This window comes from Pogoniulus pusillus, chromosome 23 (genome assembly GCF_015220805.1).
Source record: "Pogoniulus pusillus isolate bPogPus1 chromosome 23, bPogPus1.pri, whole genome shotgun sequence".
NCBI lineage: Eukaryota > Metazoa > Chordata > Aves > Piciformes > Lybiidae > Pogoniulus > Pogoniulus pusillus.
Genome location: NC_087286.1, coordinates 9,432,118 through 9,452,101, shown reverse-complemented (window position 1 = coordinate 9,452,101; position 19,984 = coordinate 9,432,118). Strand labels below are relative to the sequence as shown.

Sequence of the window (19,984 nt, the reverse complement as noted above, 5' to 3'; positions counted from 1 at the left end):
CAACAAAATGGTAACCCGGCTCCTTTGAAAAACCTGTTTTTCCTCATTATTACAACTTACCTTTATGCGAGAAAATGAGCTATTTTTTGTTTCGTAACTCAATGATATGACTTTATCTTATCACAATATTACCTTCAATGATTATGATATGACTTGATATTATTAAGGCTGCAATTATAATGAATTCTGCTCACAATAATAATTACAATGCCATCAGAAACAGTTACCAAACTACCAGAATTAGAAAGAATGCCCTTTTATTTTTTTTTCCCCTAGTGAGTTATTGTACCTGGCAAATTTCTCCAACAGTAGTAAAAACATGAATGTCCTTGTTAGTGGCTTGCACTAAACTGAGGTGTACACGTGTGAAAATTATTTGGCTGTTTAACTTCTTGCTTTTGATGTGGCCTGCATGGCGGGGACCTGGCGGAGCGGCCTGCTGGTGGGTGCCAGACCTAGGGAGCTCCTCACACTGCTTCTGGACCTGGAGCTCCAGGCCACTGACAGGGCTGGACACCATATTTCACATCCTCAGCTCTGCAGAGCCTATTTGGTATAAATTTATGCTTATTCCTCCCCCTCCCCTCCTCCCAGGATTATTTCAGGAACCTGAAAAGGCACCTCGGTAGTTTACAATTCCTGGCCAAATCAGCATAGCTCTAATTGGAAGTAAACAGGGTCAGGGGAGGGAGTTACTTTGAAAGTGATATGTTGTTTAATTGGCAAGGCGAAATTTTAGGTTGAAAGTTTGCATATTGCACCTTTGTAGCTTTTGAGTTTTGGGTTCTTTTTCTCTCCTCTCTCTTTAATTGTTTTTTCTTTGTTTTTGGCCAAGGAAGGACCTTTGTCAAGCAGGCAGAGCAAGTGGGGAGGAGGGGCGGGCTTTCCTGAGCAGTACTTTTAATACATCTTTACAGTTTTCTGGAAATAAGGCTGTAATCTGTGCAGCTCTAAGCATACGAATGTAAACATTCATCTCAGAACAACTTTAGTAAGCAGATTTTCCACAACCATCGTAATTTCAGCAGAGCGGCTCAGTGTGCAACGCACCTTTTGCAACTGGCAGTTTAAAGGGATGTGTGTGTGTGTGTGTGTGTGTGTGTGTGTGTGTGTGCAGGGGGAAGGGTAACTCCACTGAAAGGCAGTTGTTTACTTTTTCTAAATATATTTGGCTGCAGGTATTCTCAGACTAGGCCTTTTACAATGAGAGGAAAAGGACACTGTGGATGCAGTAAAGGGAGCTGAAATCACTTAAGTGACTGCTTGGAATATTTAGAGACACGAAGGGTGGGGAGGGGGCATCACAAAAGGCAGGAGTTAAAAAAAAAAATTGAAACCCAGGCAGCAGATTGCCAGCAGAAATGTTGACTTGGAGTCACACAGTAAACACTACATTGTTGCTTTGTTTTCTTTCCCCCCCCCCCCCCCCTTTTTTTTTTAATGATTTACAAGAAATTATTCTCTTGGGATTGATCAATTAGTGGAATCCTTAAAATTTAATTTGGGAATGATCTAGTATAAATAAAATGCTAATCCAAAGAAAGAAACCAGCAGTTATTCATCCCAAACTCTGCTGATTCAGCAACTCAATTAGAACTGCCTTTCTCCAACTGCAAACTTTTCAGGCTGTTTTCAGAGTTGGTCTACCCGTCCTCCCCCCACAAGTGAGACGTTCCCTCGGCCTCAGCTCGGCCTCCACCTCGGCCTCTAGCCTTTCTCCTTCCCCCCCCCCCTTCTCTTTCTTTCCGAGGGGGTGTGGGGGTGGGGGGAGGGAGTTGGGGGGAGGAGGGAGGGAAACAGTTAACCTTTTGAAGCGTATTTCCTCCAAATAAAAACAGTGGACTTACAAATGGAGAGGAAACCACGGGTAACTCTGCAATAATTCAAAGTGGATGGAATCAGGGTTTTTTTTTAACAGTGTTTTTAATTGAAATTAAAGCTAAAGCATGCTTTTCAACAGTGCAAATTTCCATAATTTTGATTTACTGCTTCCATCATCACAATATATTATACCAGCATGTCTCACCAAGGGACAGACTCTAGAAGTCTGCCTGTTCGACTATTTCAATATTAAGTGCAAATATAGATCATTGCCTCTGATTGTCATGTGCAGTAGAAATGTTCCTGCTACAGAGAGAGGATGGCACGGCAGAAAAATAAACCAAACCCCACCACAACAGATTTCAAGAGCTGAGGATCAGAACTGGGAAGGGTAATAAGGTTGAAACGCCTGAGTTTTGGTGCCAAAAAGCTATGAATAACGTGGTCTTCTCGTTTTGTGTATTCTTCCCACTCACGGCCTCTCGTTTCACTTTCTGTGTTGTATTTACTGCTTCGCTATTTCCTCCAGCCAGCGTGAGGGGCTGGACTATAAATTGTGCTGCTGGCCGGGCAAATATTTTACTTGCTTTGCAAGTTTGTAAGGGGCATGTTCAGACCACATCTTAAGTATGACATTAGTGGGTAACAGTAACCTTATTTAAGACCTCTGGGTGAAACAAACAAACAAAGAAAGAAAAAAAAGAAAAAAAAAAAGAAAAAAAAAGGCTTCCCAATTGCAAAGAGTGGCTGTACAAGTAAAAAGACACCCTTTTACCAAAAATAGAATTCCACATTTATTTACTGGTTTCAGATGAGGCAGCTTTTCCCAGCACTGGGGTCACTGGTGAACCCCAGCTTTTCCAAACCAGAGAAAAAAGGAGTAAGTGCAACTGCTCTTGGAAAAAGACACCCCTGCACCCGAAAACAAAGCTCCCGAAAAGCAGACTGCTGCCACATTGAATTATAGTGAACCCTTACTGTGCAGCCATGTAACTTAACAAACTTTAACTGAATTAACAGTTAGACTTCCATTTTCGAAATCTAGTGCATAAATTTAATGGCTCATTCTAATATTTATTATTCAACCTTTTGACATTTATTTGCAGCAGTTGAATTGAGGTACTGGTGCATTATTAGCATTTAAACAGTAAAGTGTTCCAGCTCTACCATAATAACTGAGTTTAAGTTGAGTCTTTAGCCTGAAGTACTCTGTGGAATGTAATATAAAAAATTAAAAAAAGAAAAAATAAAATTTAAAAAAAACCCTCCAACAACCCAAATGCAACAGAGGGGAAGGAAGGAAGGAAGGAAGGAAGGAAGGAAGGAAGGAAGGAAGGAAGGAAGGAAGGAAGGAAGGAAGGAAGGAAGGAAGGAAGGAAGGAAGGAAGGAAAGAAAGAAAGAAAGAAAGAAAGAAAGAAAGAAAGAAAGAAAGAAAGAAAGAAAGAAAGAAAGAGAAAGAAACCAAAGCTAAGAAAGAAAAACCCGCACTGTGGTAATGGTAAAGAAAATAGTAATCCGGTTTCTGTCTTCACAATGTGATAAAGCAGGATCCCAAAAGTGAGCATGGCATTAATGGGCTTGTACAAACCATCCTGCAGAGGTTAAAAAACGTTCAGAAAGTTAAAAGGTGGTTTGAGAAAATATTTTCCAAACTATTTTATTAATTAAATTTCCTGAATTTGTGGCTAGGTGGAAGAGGTATTGCAGAGCCGCCCAGCTGCCATTTCCATACAGGATGGGCCTTGTGAGGTGGTTGGGAATCCTTAGTGGTGTTTAAGGAATAAGCTGGCAACAAATCCCCATCATTGCCAATAATTAGTGATGGTGGACAGGGAAAATTTGCCATGAAATTAAATGGCCTTTTCACTGCTGATGCTACATTGCTGGCTACCCTTTTGCGTCTATTGTTAACTGTAAAATCATCCAGTGTTCCTTCATGTGTCTCAGTTTTACCTGTAGGACGTGGGCTTCGAGCTGATTTCAAATTTGGTTTGACTGGAGGAGTCTGCAGTACAGGTCGCTTTCCCAAAACCAGTGTCCTGTAATTTTTTCTCACCCTTGCTCCAAATTTATACTCCCCATCCTCAGGTTTTGGGGTACCTAAAGTGCATGAGAGGACCTGACTCTGAGTCAGCGGGTTTAAGGAAGTGGTTTCTTTCTCAGTGCATGCAGAATCTTCCTTGGCTGTTAATAAAGCGTCCTGGTGATTACTCTCAGTCACACCGTAAAACTCATCCTTAGTATCATTGCACTCACACTTTAGCTTATGTGTTGTAAGGTCGGGCTCATACTCGTCGTTGGCACTGCTGTCCTCTGTTTTGATGTGAACGCTGTGCAGGAATGGCAGAGCCTCGCTGCCTGGTTCAGTGCACTGGAGCTCAGCTGCTGCTGCTGCTGCTGCTGCTGCGCCTGCAGAAGCAGCATCCTCCTCAGGAGCAGTTTGTAAAGAGGGCAAATCCGTGGCAAATTCAATACAATGAGAGATTTTTGAATCTTTCTCTGAATTTGCTGCCGCTGATGAAGAATCCCTATTTAAGAACCTAGCAGCTATTGTATTATTATCTGCACGGTGTGTAGCAGTTGCTTGAAGGCATTTCCTTGCCTCTCTGAGTATTCTTTGTTGTGGAAATGCATTGTTTGTCTTTGGGCTAGGTGAAGAGGCCCCCTTTGCAACACAGTTAATTGTTAGGTCAGTACTCTTGGCATTACTGGAAAATTCAGAGTGTGGGAATGTGATCTCGGACCCCCTATCATCTCTGATCTCCGCGAAGCAGCTCCCCAGGCCGCCAGAGCAACGCAGCGCCGGGGCGGCGGGAGCCCAGCCGGGCCGGCCCCACTCCTCCGGCAGCTCCGGCTTGACTCCGCTGGCAGCGCCTCGGAGGGCGGGTAGCCCACCGGGCTCCGCTGGGGCTTGGGCTGGGACCGGGGGCCGGGGGGCGGCAGCGGCGGCTGCGGCTGCCAGATGGTACAAGAAGTTGGCGTGGACCACGCCGGGCGGGCTGCAGAAGCTGGTGCGTCTGAAGCGGATGCTCTGCACCGAGACCTGGCTGGAGACCGAGCTGGAGTCGGAGTCCGAGGTGCTCTCCTCCTCCTCCTCTTCCTCCTCCTCTTCCTCCTCCTCCTCCTCCGAGCTGCCCTCGCTGGAGTCTGAGGCGCCGCTGCCTTCCTCGTCCTCTTCGTCCTCCTCCTCGTCCTCCTCCTCCGAGCTGCCCTCGCTGGAGCTGGAGAGGCTGGAGCCGCAGTCCGAGTCGTGGGCGGCGCGGCCCGAGCAGCAGCTGGACTCAGAGTCGCTGCTGCCGCTCTCGGGGAAGGCGGGCGGCGGCGGCCCGAAGCCACGGGGCAGCGGCAGGCGGGAGGCGCCACGGGGCCGGGAGGGCCTCGGCGTGGGCAGGGGCCGACGGGCGCCGCCGTGGGGGCCCAGCGCGGCGGCGGCGGCGGAGGCCCCGTGTCGTCGTCGTCGGCAGCGGGCGGGCAGGGGCGGGGGGCCGGCGGGCAGGAGCCGTGGTCGCGGCGCGGCGACGGGCGACGGGCGAGCGGCGGACGGGCGGCGGAGGCGGAGGGGAGCGCGGCCGTGCGCCGCCGGCGCCGTTTCATAGGTGGCGGAGGGCTTGCAGGGGGCCCGAGCGATCTCCGGGAAGCTGTGGCCAGTGTATTTACTAAAAATGTGAGGTAGATGCGCGGCCGGCAGCAGGGCGGCGGCCCCTGGGCGCAGGGCTCTCCTCCGGATGGGCAGCAGCGGCCGGGGGGAGCCGTTCAGCCCCAGCCAAAGTTTGTTCTCCTTCCAGAAGCCGGAGAAGGGGTCGGCGGGAGCGAGCTCCGGGCGGAGGTCGGTGGCTGACAGCACCCGGCTCACTTTCCTCCGCTTCGTCCTAAGCACCCGTTCGGTTTTGCAGGAAGTGTAAAGGGCTTCCACGTCCTCTCTGGAGATCAGGGTGCATTTCGCGGCGTGGAAGGCGATGGAGTTGATGGCTTTGAGTTTCCTCAGCTCCTCCAGATCGCAGTGATGCTTTTTTACTTTTAAATGATCCATTCGCTTGTGCACGGTAGTTCGCGGGATGTTTTTGAGCAGGTCTGTAAAAACCTGGGAGAGTGCAAACATTTGCTTTCCTTTAATGATGAGGTAGCCGAGCCTCACGCCATCCACCTCTTCAAAACCCGACTTCAGGTCTCCCATTTCGTGAGTTAAATTATTCCCAGCATTTGCAGAGAGAGAGAGAGAGATGGAGGGGAAAAATAAAAAGGAAAAAAAAAAAAAGAAAAAAAAAAAGGAAAAAGCCACACACACACAATCCTCAGCCAGATGCTGTATTTGTCTCAAGGCATCCTGCTAATAAAATATAACAAAGGCTGTTATTCCCGGTGAATGAAGTGCCAGACTTTAGACAAAATTTAAAAAAAAAAAAAAAATACCGTGAGGCTTACAATCAAATATATAATCTTAAAAATCAGGTTTGCCAAAGTGTTTCTGTAAGTTGCTGCTGAAGATCAGTACCTGTTCCCTTTCATTCCCTGCTTTTCCATTGGAAACTATGATAATGGAATGTGAAGGGAGGAAGAGAAAAGAAATGCAGCTGCTATTCCCGCCGCTGCTTTAGCTACAAATAAAATGACAGAGTGAAGTGAGCTCGTCCGGAGACACCTTCATCAATTAATTCCCCTAAAGCCAACGCTGATTGGACACTCCTGACAGGTGATGCAATAAAAATTGATATTCCACCCCTTCCCCCAAAAAATCTCCCACTAATTAGCATACCCTTATACTGCCACCTCCCCTCCCAAAGTAAATAATACAGTTAGTATATAAATCTTTCTATTAAACAATCCGAGCTCAAACACGCTCAGACCTCTCAGACTTCCACGCCGCTAGCTTCCGAGCAAGGATTTGTATGCATTTTCCCCCCCCTGTCGTTTCATATATTTTTAGCCGGGTTTTTTTTGGACAAACGTCGCTCTTTTGTGCATGCCGTGAGTTTAAAGGACATAAGTCCAGTCGTAGCAGTGGAAAATCCTTGGGTAACGTAGCCGCTTTAAACTAGCTTTTTATCCTGCATTGTGTGGAAATGCAGCTGAGTGAGGACGTGTGTATCCGCCTGCTTTTTCCCTTCCTCAGGCTCCGAAGTTAAATGCTCGGTCCTTAGCGAGACGGAATACTTACATTTTCGAGTTGCTCTTGATTTTCCTCTTCTGCTTAATTAGCTTTTTACAGACGAGGACTAAGGTTATTTTGCTGCCTGAATATCACGGGTTCCCGCACCGCGGTACTGTAACACTTTTAGCTGAAATTCTGCCTGTAATACTGCGGGAGGGGGGGAGGAGGACGTGGGCTCACGTCAGACCCATAACAAAGCATAGATAAGCCAGAAATGTATACACTTTTCACCATTAACCGTGCTGGATCACGAGATGGAATGTCCTATAGTCCCAGAGCCCACGTCAGGATTCCTACGTGCTGATTGCTTCCAGCAGAGAAAAGAGAATGTAAAATATCCAAGGTGCTTCGAAGAGCCTTTACGTAATAACACAAAAAAGTGCTGGCACACACAATGTAGGGTATTGCAGAGGGCTAAGATGATGCTTCTGGCTCCCAGTTTGCATATTCCGTTCAGACTGGCCCCAGCGCAGCTTTTTGATGTTCCACTGATAGCAACCCCTTCAAATCAATTGGAAGAAGCGGCGTAAAGCTTTAACATCTTCTCGGGAAGGTGAAATGGTGAGGGTGTCAGGAGCGAGGGTTCCGCACACGTTGCGCTAGCTTCATGCCTCTCCCTTGTCACGTTCAGAGTGATGCTGCTGGCGCTGGGCGCCGCAAAAAAAATAAATCACCAGTCTCCGTCGTGCATCCAGTGCTTGTCTGGGTACAGACCCCAGCACTTCCCTGTGTCCCTGCGCTTCCAGGGCTACAGAGAGCCGCCACCTTTGGGGGACATCGCATATTTCTGGGACTTAGCAAAAGAATCGACTGGGGCGGGGGGGGGGGGGAGAGGGATTAAAAAAATCTTCAGTCCCAAAGGTCTCCCAATATCCGCTCCGGGTATTGGCAAGATGGTGCTTGTGGGTCCTGTTACCCAGTCAGGTAGAGCCAGCAAAAAAAACGCCGAAACGGCTGTAGAAAGGCAGCTCTGGGTGCCAGGGAAGAATGCAGACGAGCCCCCGGGTTCGCAGGAATTCTAGAAAGAAATGGGAATTTGGAGGAGCGCATCCGGGAATGGAGGAAGTCTGTTGAAGGAAGCCTGTAAGTCGGCGGGCTGAGATTTGAAAAGTCAGCCCCAGACCTACTGTTGCTCTCGGCGCAGATGCGATCGCCGCTCCTCAACTTCATCCATGTGTGCGGCGCCTGCTGCTGCCCCCGGGAACCCGCCGAGAGCCTTCCCCTCCGAGAGAGCAGGGCTGCAGCAAATTACATTTTGTCCCTCGAAGTAGAAAAGGCTCATCGAGTGGCTCTCGTGATATTTCAGCCTCTAAACGCAACCGAGAGGCAGCGGCGAACAATGCCTGGGCGAAGCGCAGACCATCCGCCGACTTCGGCTTTCCCGGGTCCCCTCGCTTTGCCTTCCTCCTCTTCGCCCTTGCGAGAGGCACCCCTGCTATCTGCTGGGGCTGCAAGCAAAGTTGCGAGAGAAAACAGCTGCTGGCGCTAAAAAAGAAATCATCTGAGTCTTTCTAGAGCTAGAGACAATAAGGTCGTTTAAAAATTCCTCCTGATGTACTTATATGCTGCCAACACCCCCACCCCCTCCCCACTGCTCTCCTCCCCCTGCTTTAAGGTTAAGGCTATGGAGTCAACACTAAAGGAACAGTAAACTCTCGAGAAAACTGCTCAGGAGACGTTACTAACACACACACACTCTTCCACCATGGACGGCAAGGTCCTTTATTTGCCAGGTAGTTCAGCTGGGGGGTGTGTGGTGGTGGCGTTTCCCGTGGACATCCACGCAGGGAACCACGGGCATCACGCACCGCCGGTGACAGCCTGGCAGCGGCAGCCCTGCATAAAATGCATTGCTGTTGTTCGCTTCATTCCGCCGCTGCCAAACACTGGAAACTAGTGGTGACTCTCCAGCAAACCTCCATGTCTCTGTGAAGTGCGAGGCAGAGCGAAATGTGGCAGAGAAAAGTCTGGGCACACATGCCCAGCGCCTTCTCGCACACCTCCTGGCTGCACCTCACACCCAAGAGCTCTGCTCTTCCATCTCTCCACCGTCTGTGTGGGTGTGTGTGAGTGCTCTCCTCTGGCCAGCAGTACACGTTGTGTATCCGGGGTCGTCTTCAGGCAGGCTGGGGGCAGATCCTGACATCGAGCCTGTGGAGGCCCCTTGCACACACACATTAAAGGCAAGGGACTTGAAAATGGATTTGCACGCACACAGGGGATTGCGATCAATAGCCACCAACATTTAAAGCTTGGATTGTTCACGTGAAAGCTGGCCAAAAGGATGAAAATGAAAAATTAAAGGTGTCTGGTGTCAATTCCATAAAAAAGTTCTGCAATAATTCACTCACTGTGTGTGCCTGCATGTTTGTGTGTCCCCACGCAGGTCGTGCATATGTGTGCAGACCCAGATCTGTATGTAGCCCTCTCTCAAAAGCCAGGGAGTTTCTTTGTTAATTTTGTGAACTGCGTCACCCTTGCTGGTGATCAAAGATGAACATGATTAAAGGGATGAATGTTTGTCTCACATTTCTTAGATAAGGGCGCCAGAGATGCCCGGTTTTGCCAAATGCACACACATGCAGCTACAGAGTTGTGTGCATAGGCGCACACACACACACACACACACACACAGAGACTATCAATCAAACCTGCTCTTTTTCACATTGAGTAGCGTGCAATCTGCTACTCACACTCCATAGTCAGTGGTGTTTCAGTCTCGAAGCTGTCTGGCCAAAGGATAAACCTCATTAGAAAAGAAAGAGCAAAATAATATTCATAATGCCTCGCTGCAGACCTATTCCCATTGATTGCAAACTGGGTGCTTTCATTTTTGCAAACTCCTGTTAAGATATATATGCTGGCAGGGAAGTGCTTCACTGCATTGCTGTAGCAAGAATATGTGTGTAACATTTAAAATACTTCTTTTACGTGGTGTTTTATTTTCATAGTGTGATTACGTTTAAATACCAGTGCAACTCAGCCTGACCTCTTCCTTCTGCAGTGAAATAACGCACACACCACTTCCAGTCTCTTAAACGTGGCGCTGGGAAATGCAGCAGTGATGTCCAGTAGTGGTTGCACCAACGGGGACAAGCCTTCTGGAAATCTTAGGGGAAAAAATAGGAGATACTCTGCATTTTCACACCAGGATTGCCACGTTATTTGTGTATTATTATTTATTATTGTTTGTTACGTGCTGGACTGTGTCTTCAGGTACGAGCAACCATTAAAAAAACCTTTTGCTTTTGTGACACTGGGCAGAAATGTGTAATTCGAGTGAGAACTTGTTTTCTATCCCTTTCCTCTGCTTGTAGATATTGCTGGGCATATTTTGCTCAAGGAGGACACAGAGAAAGCAGCTAGAGGCTATCACAAAGAGTCCAGTAACATAAATATAATAGGGTCAAAGAACAGTATAATAGGATCCTTCTGCTATTTTAAAGTCAGCCAAATGTAACTGTAGTACCTAAAATTCGCCATAAATTCCACTGTGACAACAAATGAGAGCATATAACTAAATCTCCTAAATGTGCAGGATGAAGAAATGCCAGCCATCAGTCTGAGAAATAAAATAAATAATCCTAATCTAGCTCACGCTCCTGTGCCTAGCAGTTTCAGTGTTGCTTTTTTTCCTCTTTTATTTTTTTTTTTGTTTTGTCTTTTAAATTTTAATAAACAACTCAGCAGTGCAGAGCTCTACCGAGTGCACATCAGTGTTATTTATTTACTTTTTCATTTCGGTTGGGGCTGGGGTGTCACTCACACACCAGAATTATGGGCAATTTCTAACCACCACGGGCTGACTATTTCTTCAATTTGATGCTCCTGGTAGTTTTAAAATACTTTTTAAGCAGGAGTTTCTGGACACATACTACATGCCATGTTGTTTACTGACCCATAATCAAAATGCAGTGACCTTCTACCCTTTTTTTGCCCCTTGACCCATGCTGAATTCAATGCAGCCTTTATAAATTTGCAAATCCTTGGACGTAAAGGGGATTTGGGGAGGCTTTGTTCTGAAAGGATCCTAAAAGTTTGCATTTTTAATTAGACAAAGGTAAAGCAACAAACACTGGGAAATAAGATCCTTTCCCGCACATAGGTTATTGCTCTGAATTTCCAGACTGGAGAACAACATCTTCACAAACCTACCCTGCAAACTGGAAAGCAGTTGGAAACACGGGAGATCAGGGGGTTATGAATCGCACCAAATTAGCAATGTGGTACAAATCACTTTCATGACGTAAGGGATGGCCAGGCCACAATTTTCTGGCGCTCCTCATCTCCAAGGACCGTGTGGATCCTGGTGACCCGGGGAGAGGGGCCAGCCAGCGATTTGATCTGGAGCTACAGGCGGATTCCCTTATCTTCTTCCCTATCAGTCAGTTTAAAGGACACCATAATTATGATGGCGATAAAACAATGCCCGCTTATGTGTACTGAATAAATAAAGAATGTTTACAGCCCTACAATGTTTCAATTCCAATTAAAGGCTATCAAAGAAAAGTCCCTCTCTCTCCTTTCCTCTCCCTCCACGACTCCCCATTTACCTTGCTGGTTGCAATGAAATAAACCGGCCTTCCAATTTGCCTTTAAGGCCACATCGTGGGGAGGGAGAGGAGGAGGGTGAGACAACACCCTCGGGAGCTCCTGGTCCCACCATCAATTGGGTTGCCTGCATCTCTTTTTTTAAATTGCATTTTATTTGTTTATTTGTCACTTAGCAAAGGCGTGATGCTGAGGAGGGTAAAGGCACTTCAGGACTCCACCGCAGCCACCGTTTGGGGCAGCTAAGATAAATGAATCCAGCGCCTTTGGGCGCTGAAGGAGGGAGATGGCCCCCCCACCCCGCAGGGGCTCCAGGGGAGCCGGGTCTTCCTATCACGCCTTCTTCCCTCTGTGGCGGGAAGCCTCGGAAATGGGAGCCTGAAAATGCGTCCTGCTTGCTAAGACACAAGGATCATTTCAAATATTCATTGTATCAGCAAATCTCATCATAATCAGATTAAAGCAAGGTTTAGGGGGGAATCGCTGGGTGCCAAACACCGACCCGACTACAAAGGAAGCAGAAAACGGGTTCCTGTCCGCTGCCTAGGTCACACGGAGGAGAAGGGGAATGAAAAGCAGTATTTTTTTGCGAGACACTTAAAAAAGATGTGATTCTCCAGTCGTGTTCCCCCCACCCCCACCCCGGGCAGCACGTTCCTCTCAGAGGTTGTTCCCTTTTAAACTTTCACGCCTAATATTTCTAGATGATGCTCTTAATTATTTGTTTCAAACTCCAGAGAAACGGTTCTCGCTGCAGAATCCGCAGAGGTAGAATTTCTTCACTTTTAATTGCTTTGGGCTCAGGGAACAGGTTTTCTACATTCGAGCTTTAAAATGTGTATTTCCTCGAGTAGTCTGGGGTGAACTGTTTATATCCAGTCTGTGGCAGTGAGGGAGGATCTGAGCGCGCTTTGGGGGCTGCTGGATAGACGCAGGCCCTGCTTCTTTTGAAAGTTTAGACCTCCAATACCCTCAGTTTTACTGGCAGAATTAGGATTGACTTGGAGGGTCCTAAATGTGACCACTCACCAAGGCGGGGGGCTACAGCTTGCAACAACGTGCTCGGCAACTTAATCTTACGGAAAAAAGAGCAGAGAGCGAAAAAAGCCCGGAATACCAACACTCCTGACATTTGCAGTCGCTCCAAGGGCGGACGGTGCAGGTTGGAGCTGATGGGAAGGTGTGTGTTTGGGAGCAGAAAGGCGAGAAGGTGAGTGTTTGTCCTTGTCTGCGCCAGCTCGGGTAGAAACAATGAAGGAACAAAGGAAACCACTGCTCCTTGTGAACATTTCACATTTTCCTCCTCGGTCTGAGGCTCGCTGCGAAGGGCTGGCAGGGGGATTCGCTTCAAACTTTGCCTTCCGAGGCCGGTGCGGCGCCGACGGGGGTGCGAGTGCCGGTGAGAAAGTTGCGGCGCGATTTAAACAACCCCCCGGTTCCCGCCGAAGACCGCCCGCCACAGCAAAGGTGCCCGCTGCGAGCAGAAGTTGCTGATTTCATGGCTCTGAACTCACCAGAGAGTCCCTGCGACGGCGAGCAGCGGGAGCGGGGCCGCGGCCGTCCCGGGAACCCCCACCGAACCCGAGCCGAGACCTTGGCGCGCAGGGGTCTTCCCCCGAGCCGCGGTGGGAGCCGTGACCCGCGCTGCCGGGAAGGACGGATCTCCCTGGTAACTGCCGAGGTGGCGAGGAAGGAAACCGGAGGTTAGGAGGCGGAGGGGGCTCGGGGGTGTAGAATCGGCAATTATTTGCAAATCAAATAAATTGCATCAAAGAGGGGGTGGGGGTGGGGTTATGTGCAAACAAACATCGCTCGGGGCGCGCAGCCTCGCCGCGAACCGTTACAAAAGGGCGGCGAAGAGGACCGGGGCCTCGTCCCGGCAGTCTCCCCGGAGAACCGGGCCAAGCCGGGACACGCACGCCCCGGTGTTTACAGCCAGGGCTGGCAGCCGCCTCGCCTCGCTGGGAGGGAAGCGCGGGGAGCTGCGGGGCAGAACCGGGCCGGGCCTTGCGGAGGGGCTGCGGGTCCCGCCTGCCCGCCAGGCGCCGCCCGCCATTGGCGCGGGGGCTCTCGGCCGCTGACCTTTCACCCCCGGCCCCCGCCCGCCGCTTCCTCCGCCGCCCGGCCGCTCGTGGCCCACAATTCCCCGCGCCGGCCGTGCTTCCCTGTCCCGCTCCCGCCCCTCCCCCCGCCATCCGTCATCCCGGGAGCGGCGGCGCCTCCAGGAGCGCCCGGGGGGGTGTGTGCTGGGAGTTAGGGTGACCCTGTGTCGGTGGCGGCAATGCTGGGAGGGGGGAGAGAGAGCGAGGTTGAGGTGGGCCTCGCTGCGTTTGAACCGGGCGCGTTGGAACGCTGGCTGAACCCCAGGCGGGATGGCGGGGTGCCAGGAGGAGGGAGCCTGCGGGGAATCCCCCGAGAGAGTCACCTGCAGGGAGGACACACCGAGACTCGCAGGACGCGAGTGGGAGCGGGGAAGGGCCACAAATGGAGTCCCTGTGACGGGGGAACTGGTAGAGGGCTTTGCAGATGGGGCAACCTTTCAGGGTGAGGAGTGTGAGGTCCCTACCTGCTTCGGAGCTGGGGGGCACAGGGCGCCGGGAGGGGGATTTGCCTGTTGAATATTACTGGTAGACGTTAATCTCATGTTTTAAAGCACCTTGTCAGTGGCTTTGGGGAAATCAAACGTGACATTAATCAAATCGCACAAATGTAAACATTTATAAGTTAAATCCTAATATCATGCAATTATTTAAATCAAGATGTGGTTTTCCCCTCGTAGTTGTAGCTCCTGCTCTCTTCCTCACGGCCACCGAGTTTTCTGCTGAATCCCAGCGTTCCGTTTATCTGCTCTCTGATGCTTTTAATGTGGCCAGACCCCGGCTCTTGTCGCTGACTTCGGGTCGCAGGCGGCAGCGCTGTCGTTTAAATACCGCTCGGTCTCCAAACCAAGCCCCTCAGAATTAAAAAGCGGTGCGCTGTGTGTAAATTTGAGGACAAAATCCTCAAATAATACCTTGTATCGGAGTTGTTTTTTTTTTTTCCTTTTGTTGTTGTTGCTTTGTTTTGTTTGTTTGTTTTCTCTGTGGGTGTGTGAAGTGTGTGAACCCGTGAAGCAGGCTCTGGTGTTCGAAACACGAAGTGGTGCCCTTGCAGCTCCGCGGGGTTTTCAGGAGGGATGACATGTGTAAGAGCGGCTAACTGCGAGCAGGGGACGAGGGAGCGAAGGCAGGCGGGAGCGCTGTGCCTGGAGCTGCGGCTAGGTGGGATGGAGGGCCGTGGGCACCCTTGGCAAGGCTCTCTGCCCGCAGGTCGAGGTCGCTGGGGCAGATGGCGGGGAGGGAGCGGGACTCATACACATGGCCCCGTGCCGGCTGCCGCAGCAGGTAGGCTGCGAACACGCTGCAAGGGCCAAGTGGAGGGAGAAGAGGTGAAGGCGAGAGGCACTGCGATGCGGCAGTCGGCCTCTCCCCATCTTCGGCCTTCCTCGCTGCCGGCGGCTTCTGCGGCGGGGAAGAAGGGGATTTGGGGGTCAGGGAGGAGAACAATGCTGAGCCGGCTTTTGTGTGCAGCACCGTCCCCTGAAGGGAAGAGTCGCGCACTGCAGCCCCGCCGGGGCGCGTCTGTAGTGCTGCCTGCTCTCCGGCGGGTAGTGCTCACGGCATGCGAGGGACCGGTGGCGGGAGGTCGGGGGCATCCGGCGGAGGGGTGAGGGTTCCCATAGGCCGATCTGCCCGCTCCGCCGACCCCGGGATAGGCTCGGGAGCTGGACTGGCGACGAGCCAGGCGGGCAGCCCCACTTGCCCTCCAACACGCTTGGCGCCGTGGGCGGGAGAGTTTGGGGGTGAGCGGCTGAAGGAATAAAGCCGAGAGTGCCGTCGGCAGCGCGGCGCTGAGCTGGCGGGCTCGCCAAGGGTGAGCGAGGGTCTCCCGTCAACGGGGCGGGCTGCCGTAGATAACGTGGAAGGGGACGCTTTGGCCCGGCAGTGAGCGGGGCGGGAGCTCCCCAGCAGAACGGCGAGCGAGGCCGCAGGAAGCGGTGGGAGCGGGGCCGGAGGCAGAGCATTCGGGGCTGCCTCTGCTCCAGGCGCTCCCCATTGTTCCCCGGCAGTCGCTTTTCGCGCCGCTTTCCAACGGCGGGGCTCGCCAGGCCGCAGCGGGGGAAGGGGAGAAGAGCCCCCGCCGAGAGGCTGTGCTCGCCCTGCTGCCCCCCCCCCAGCACGCACACCGTGCTGGCAGGCAGCAGCTCGGGGGGCCCGGCAAGAAACCGGGTAAATAAGTAGAGAGGAGTCTTTAGAAGTGCCATCCTCTGAGGGAGCTCCTGTGAGGCTGTAGCTCACGTGTTACTTGAAAGGTAAAAAACCCAACCCCACTACTGCAGCGGGTTTGTGCATAAAGTAACATCTGTTTGGGGGTGGATTTTAGAACAGGTCTTCTGAAGGAAATCGCGAGAAACTGCTCCAAACCACTGGATTCGGAATAATAAACGTAGCCAAAGAGAATTTTGGAAGGAACTCGTCTTAATGGTCTGTTGATAAAAATGAAGACTAATCTTACCCTGTATTTCATATAAACACCATTATGTCTGGACCTTCCCCCCCCCCCCTTTTCTTTCTTTATTTTTTTTCCCCACTAAGTGATCGCTTTATGTTGGTTTGAGGTTTACAAAGATTTGTTTTACAGGAAAAAAAAAAAAAAAAGTTCTATTTATTTATTTATATCCCCTACCCCCGAAAAGAACTAGAAATTAAATTGTTTTGATATGCTCTTTCAGACCTGAACTTTCTCTTGTATCTGCATAGAGAAAGAATTTACTGACTCGATGTTCAAGAGAATTTTCAACTTGGTGTTCAAGGAAATTTCCAACAAGTGCCCTTGGTCATCTGAGGGGAAAAAAAAAGAAAGAAAGGTTTTTCTCGTTGTTTCTGGAAGATTCAATTAAATCGGGTAGAGGCTCATATTTGTGAGGAGGAAAGAATTTCTAGAGAAGTTGTTATTTTAAGAAAATCCTTTCTGGGAGAACTGTGATTATTTTTAGCAAGTTATCTCTTGAGTGCATGAGAGTTTCTTTTAACAAACTGGAATCGATGTCTACATTTATTTTTATTTTTTATTAACTGTACCACCACGAAATGAAGGTTTAGAGAGATGGTGAGCAGCAAGTAAAAAAAGTTAAAGGCTGATGTCTGTGGATATCACCTAAATGAAAATAATTCCGAAGTGACTTTCCTCCCACAAGCACACTTGGGAAGTTGCATGCTTGCAGGCATTGTTTCAGATAATACAGTTTGGGACTTTTCTTTCACTCTTTGTAAACTCACAGGCTTTTGTGAGACTGCTCTAAAAGAAAAGCTGAATTCAGTTTAGATGGTAAAAAACACCCATGTTATTCGAAAGCTGAACATACAAGTAATATTTCATAGGAAAACACCACCCTGGTAATATCTGAAGGCGTTAGCTTTAAGATCGAGGAGAGAAAGATTTTTGTTTTGTTTTTGTTTTACTTCTCCTCCTTGAGTATTCCAGAGATAAATTTACTGCTGTTTGGCAAATGTCGAAAGGTAACTACAAATCCAGAAAGCATCTTTCAGAAAGAGATTTCACGTCCTTGTAGTTACTAAACCCATATATTGCTGTTTGAAAATTATCTTGTTGAAAGGGAAGATTAAAACAAAATAGGCAAGAGACTGTTGCCATTTTTGGCTGCTCTTTATTTTGTATTTGTGCAGAATGTGTCCACATAGTTCATATTTTATTTTTTTTTCTCCCCCCACAAAGGAGCATTGTTGTTACTTTTAATTGGGAAGTACCACGATATAAAAATTACTCACATTCCCTACTCCGGAGTACCACAGTGAGATTGACAAAAAGTGATCCGAGGCTTGCGCGCTTAATTCGCCAGGAATGTTAAGCTTCCCAGATACACCCTATGTGGTCAAGATAGACTTTCTTTCCTAGACAGTTTTTAATGGTCGAAGTCGTACTCAGAGTAAATGTATCTCTGTCTATATATGTGGAATTGAAATTAGATGGTAGCTGGCAGTGGGAACAGACCTCGCTGATGGAAAGATTTTTCTTTTCTTTCTTTCTTTTTTTTTTTTTTTATTGCATTTGGCAACCTCTTTCTTTCAGAGACACAATACAATTAATTAACATATTCTGGGGCGTGTTTTTGGAGATTGGGAAGTGGTGGCCCCTTGTTGAGAAGAAAACACTTTAAATAAAAAAGTAACATTGCTTTGTCCAAACGGTACTGGGAAAAGCAGAGTAGTCTTGCTTATCCAGCCCACGGATGCGGTTGATTTACTCCAATTTGCTTTAGCATATAAGAAACCAGCTTTTCTTTTCCCATGCCCATAGCAGATATATGTGTTTTGTTTATACAAATCCATCTGAAATAGGTCTGTATTTCAGATATTTGATGGGAAACTCAGCATGTCGTTTCTTGCGTTTAATCTGCAGTCCAGATTCCATTCCTGTATTGAAATCAAATCGATGTGACCTGTGACACAACACAGTATCACACTGCTGATCGTAACATAACAAACAGGAAAAACAGCCATTAATTTAGCAGAAATGTTAATTTAGCAAATCCTAGGCAGAGATATGCCTAGAGAAGAAAAGTAACCTGAGGCTGGGTTTTGGAGTGATGTTATGTCAGTGTATTTAATAAAAATCCAATGAATTAATACCTACCTCATAAAAATCCCAACTTTGAAATGAAGTATTCTTCTTTGAGGGAAAGCCCTGAGTTACATTTAAGTCGCTTATAAATTCCAGAGTTTACTAACCCAGCTTTTCAGAGCTTAATCCAGCACTAATATTCAATTTGGTTTGCTAGAAGTTTATTTCAGGTTCTTTTGTATCATGCTGCAATTATCATTACTTTGACCTGACTCTCATAAAACTGTGGCTAACATTTAAATGCCTTTTTAATACAGAGAATTATAAATTAATTGTCACATCTAAATCTTTTAGTTTCTATCATTTAAATCTTTAAAAGGAAATAACTACTGTGCTTAAAAATGTCCCATGCTAAGATTCTTGTATTTAGATTTTTGGGTTGAGATCATTCAAAGAAAATCCCTTGTTTTATGTTTACTGTAAACCTCAGTCTGAAATTAACATTTAAATACCAACATTAGTAACAGAAGCAGTACTTGAAAACCACCAATTTTATCCACTGCTGCTAGTTAAGTGGAATTTACCAAAGTCTCCAAAGATGATAACACAATTAAAAGCAAGAAAATGAATACAATAGTTGGTGGAATTACTTCCCCCTTTCTTTGCAGTCTAAAGAATTACAAAAATTGTAATTACACTGGCACAAAAGGAATGAGCACAACATCTGAAGAGGCATGGTGTCCAGGAGATGCACTGGCATGACCTTTAATGCCACTACCTGCACATGCAGAACATGTAAATACATAGCATGCAAAGTCTCCATCAAGAAGTGGCTGCACGTTGGATGTGGCTGCTTGTTAATTATTCAGTACCTTGCATTTGGATAGGTGTTAAATACCGATTTGAGCAGCATATTGAAGATCTGGAGGAAAAGAAAACTTTCTCAGTACAATCTGAGAGTAAGCACAGCACGTGAGGAGACATTAACATTTTTAATATGGGTTCTGTAGACATGCTGTATGCTTCATAACTGAACAAGGATAGAAATAATTTGCTGTCTCTAAGGCAGGCTGCCATTTAAAGCACACTGCCTGCAAAGGTCAGCACGTGAGAGTTGCATTTTATTTTGTGTGGAGTGACCGTTTTGCTGCTGCCTTCTCAGAAATGAAGCAAATACCCACGATTAGGACGTATTCCAGTGAAGCAAATACCCATGGTCAGAATGTGTGTCAATGAAGACTGTTAATGCTTAAAACCCACATAAAAGCAAAGGCAGACAAGCTTCAATGTATCTCAGACGGGTAATGAGGAGATGTGTTACTCTGCCTGTGGAGTAGCACACAGTTACTGTGATATTCCTGTTTTCTGTTGCATCTGTTCAGCTGCAGCATGTATCCTTTTGCATCTAGGTAAAGCTCAAAGCTTGCTCAACAAAGACCCAGTCTGAAAACAGAGGAAAAAATTGCTATGAAAAACATTTGCTTTCTGTGAATGATTTCCCCACTTTACAGTTTCAGGTCCCAGTATCAATCCATATTTTCTTACACTGCGTGCATTTTTTATGAAAAGTCTATCAGCTTTTTCTGTTATTCCTGGAGGACTCTTCTGGTGGTTATATTCAACTGGTAACGTGGTTTTGTGAATGAAAGACTTTCTTGTTCAGTGCTTTGTTTTGTTCACTAAACAATATGATTTTGCATGTTTTAGGGGAAAAAAAAAAAAAAAGGTGAGATTTAAAGCAGACACTCCAAAATCTTAGCGTTGTTGTTGGAACTGATTAATTTGTAGTACAAATTTAAGGTGAATAGCTCTTTATTTGTTACTGAAGCTAAAGTGCTCTG

The 19,984-nt window shown here is 47.8% G+C and overlaps 1 protein-coding gene across 1 annotated transcript; it reads right to left on the bottom strand.

The window, feature by feature from the left end:
• Positions 1-3,288: 3,288 nt before the first annotated feature.
• On the bottom strand, positions 3,289-5,996 carry SKIDA1 (SKI/DACH domain containing 1). The gene has a single exon (XM_064162526.1). The coding sequence runs from the start codon at positions 5,994-5,996 to the stop codon at positions 3,483-3,485; it is 2,514 nt and encodes an 837-aa protein (XP_064018596.1). The 3' UTR covers positions 3,289-3,482.
• Positions 5,997-19,984: the final 13,988 nt, after the last annotated feature.

What these genes read in the sequence shown, in the direction of transcription:
- SKIDA1 (XM_064162526.1), bottom strand. Translation starts at nt 5,996, where the DNA reads ATGGGAGACCTGAAGTCGGGTTTTGAAGAGGTGGATGGCGTGAGGCTC.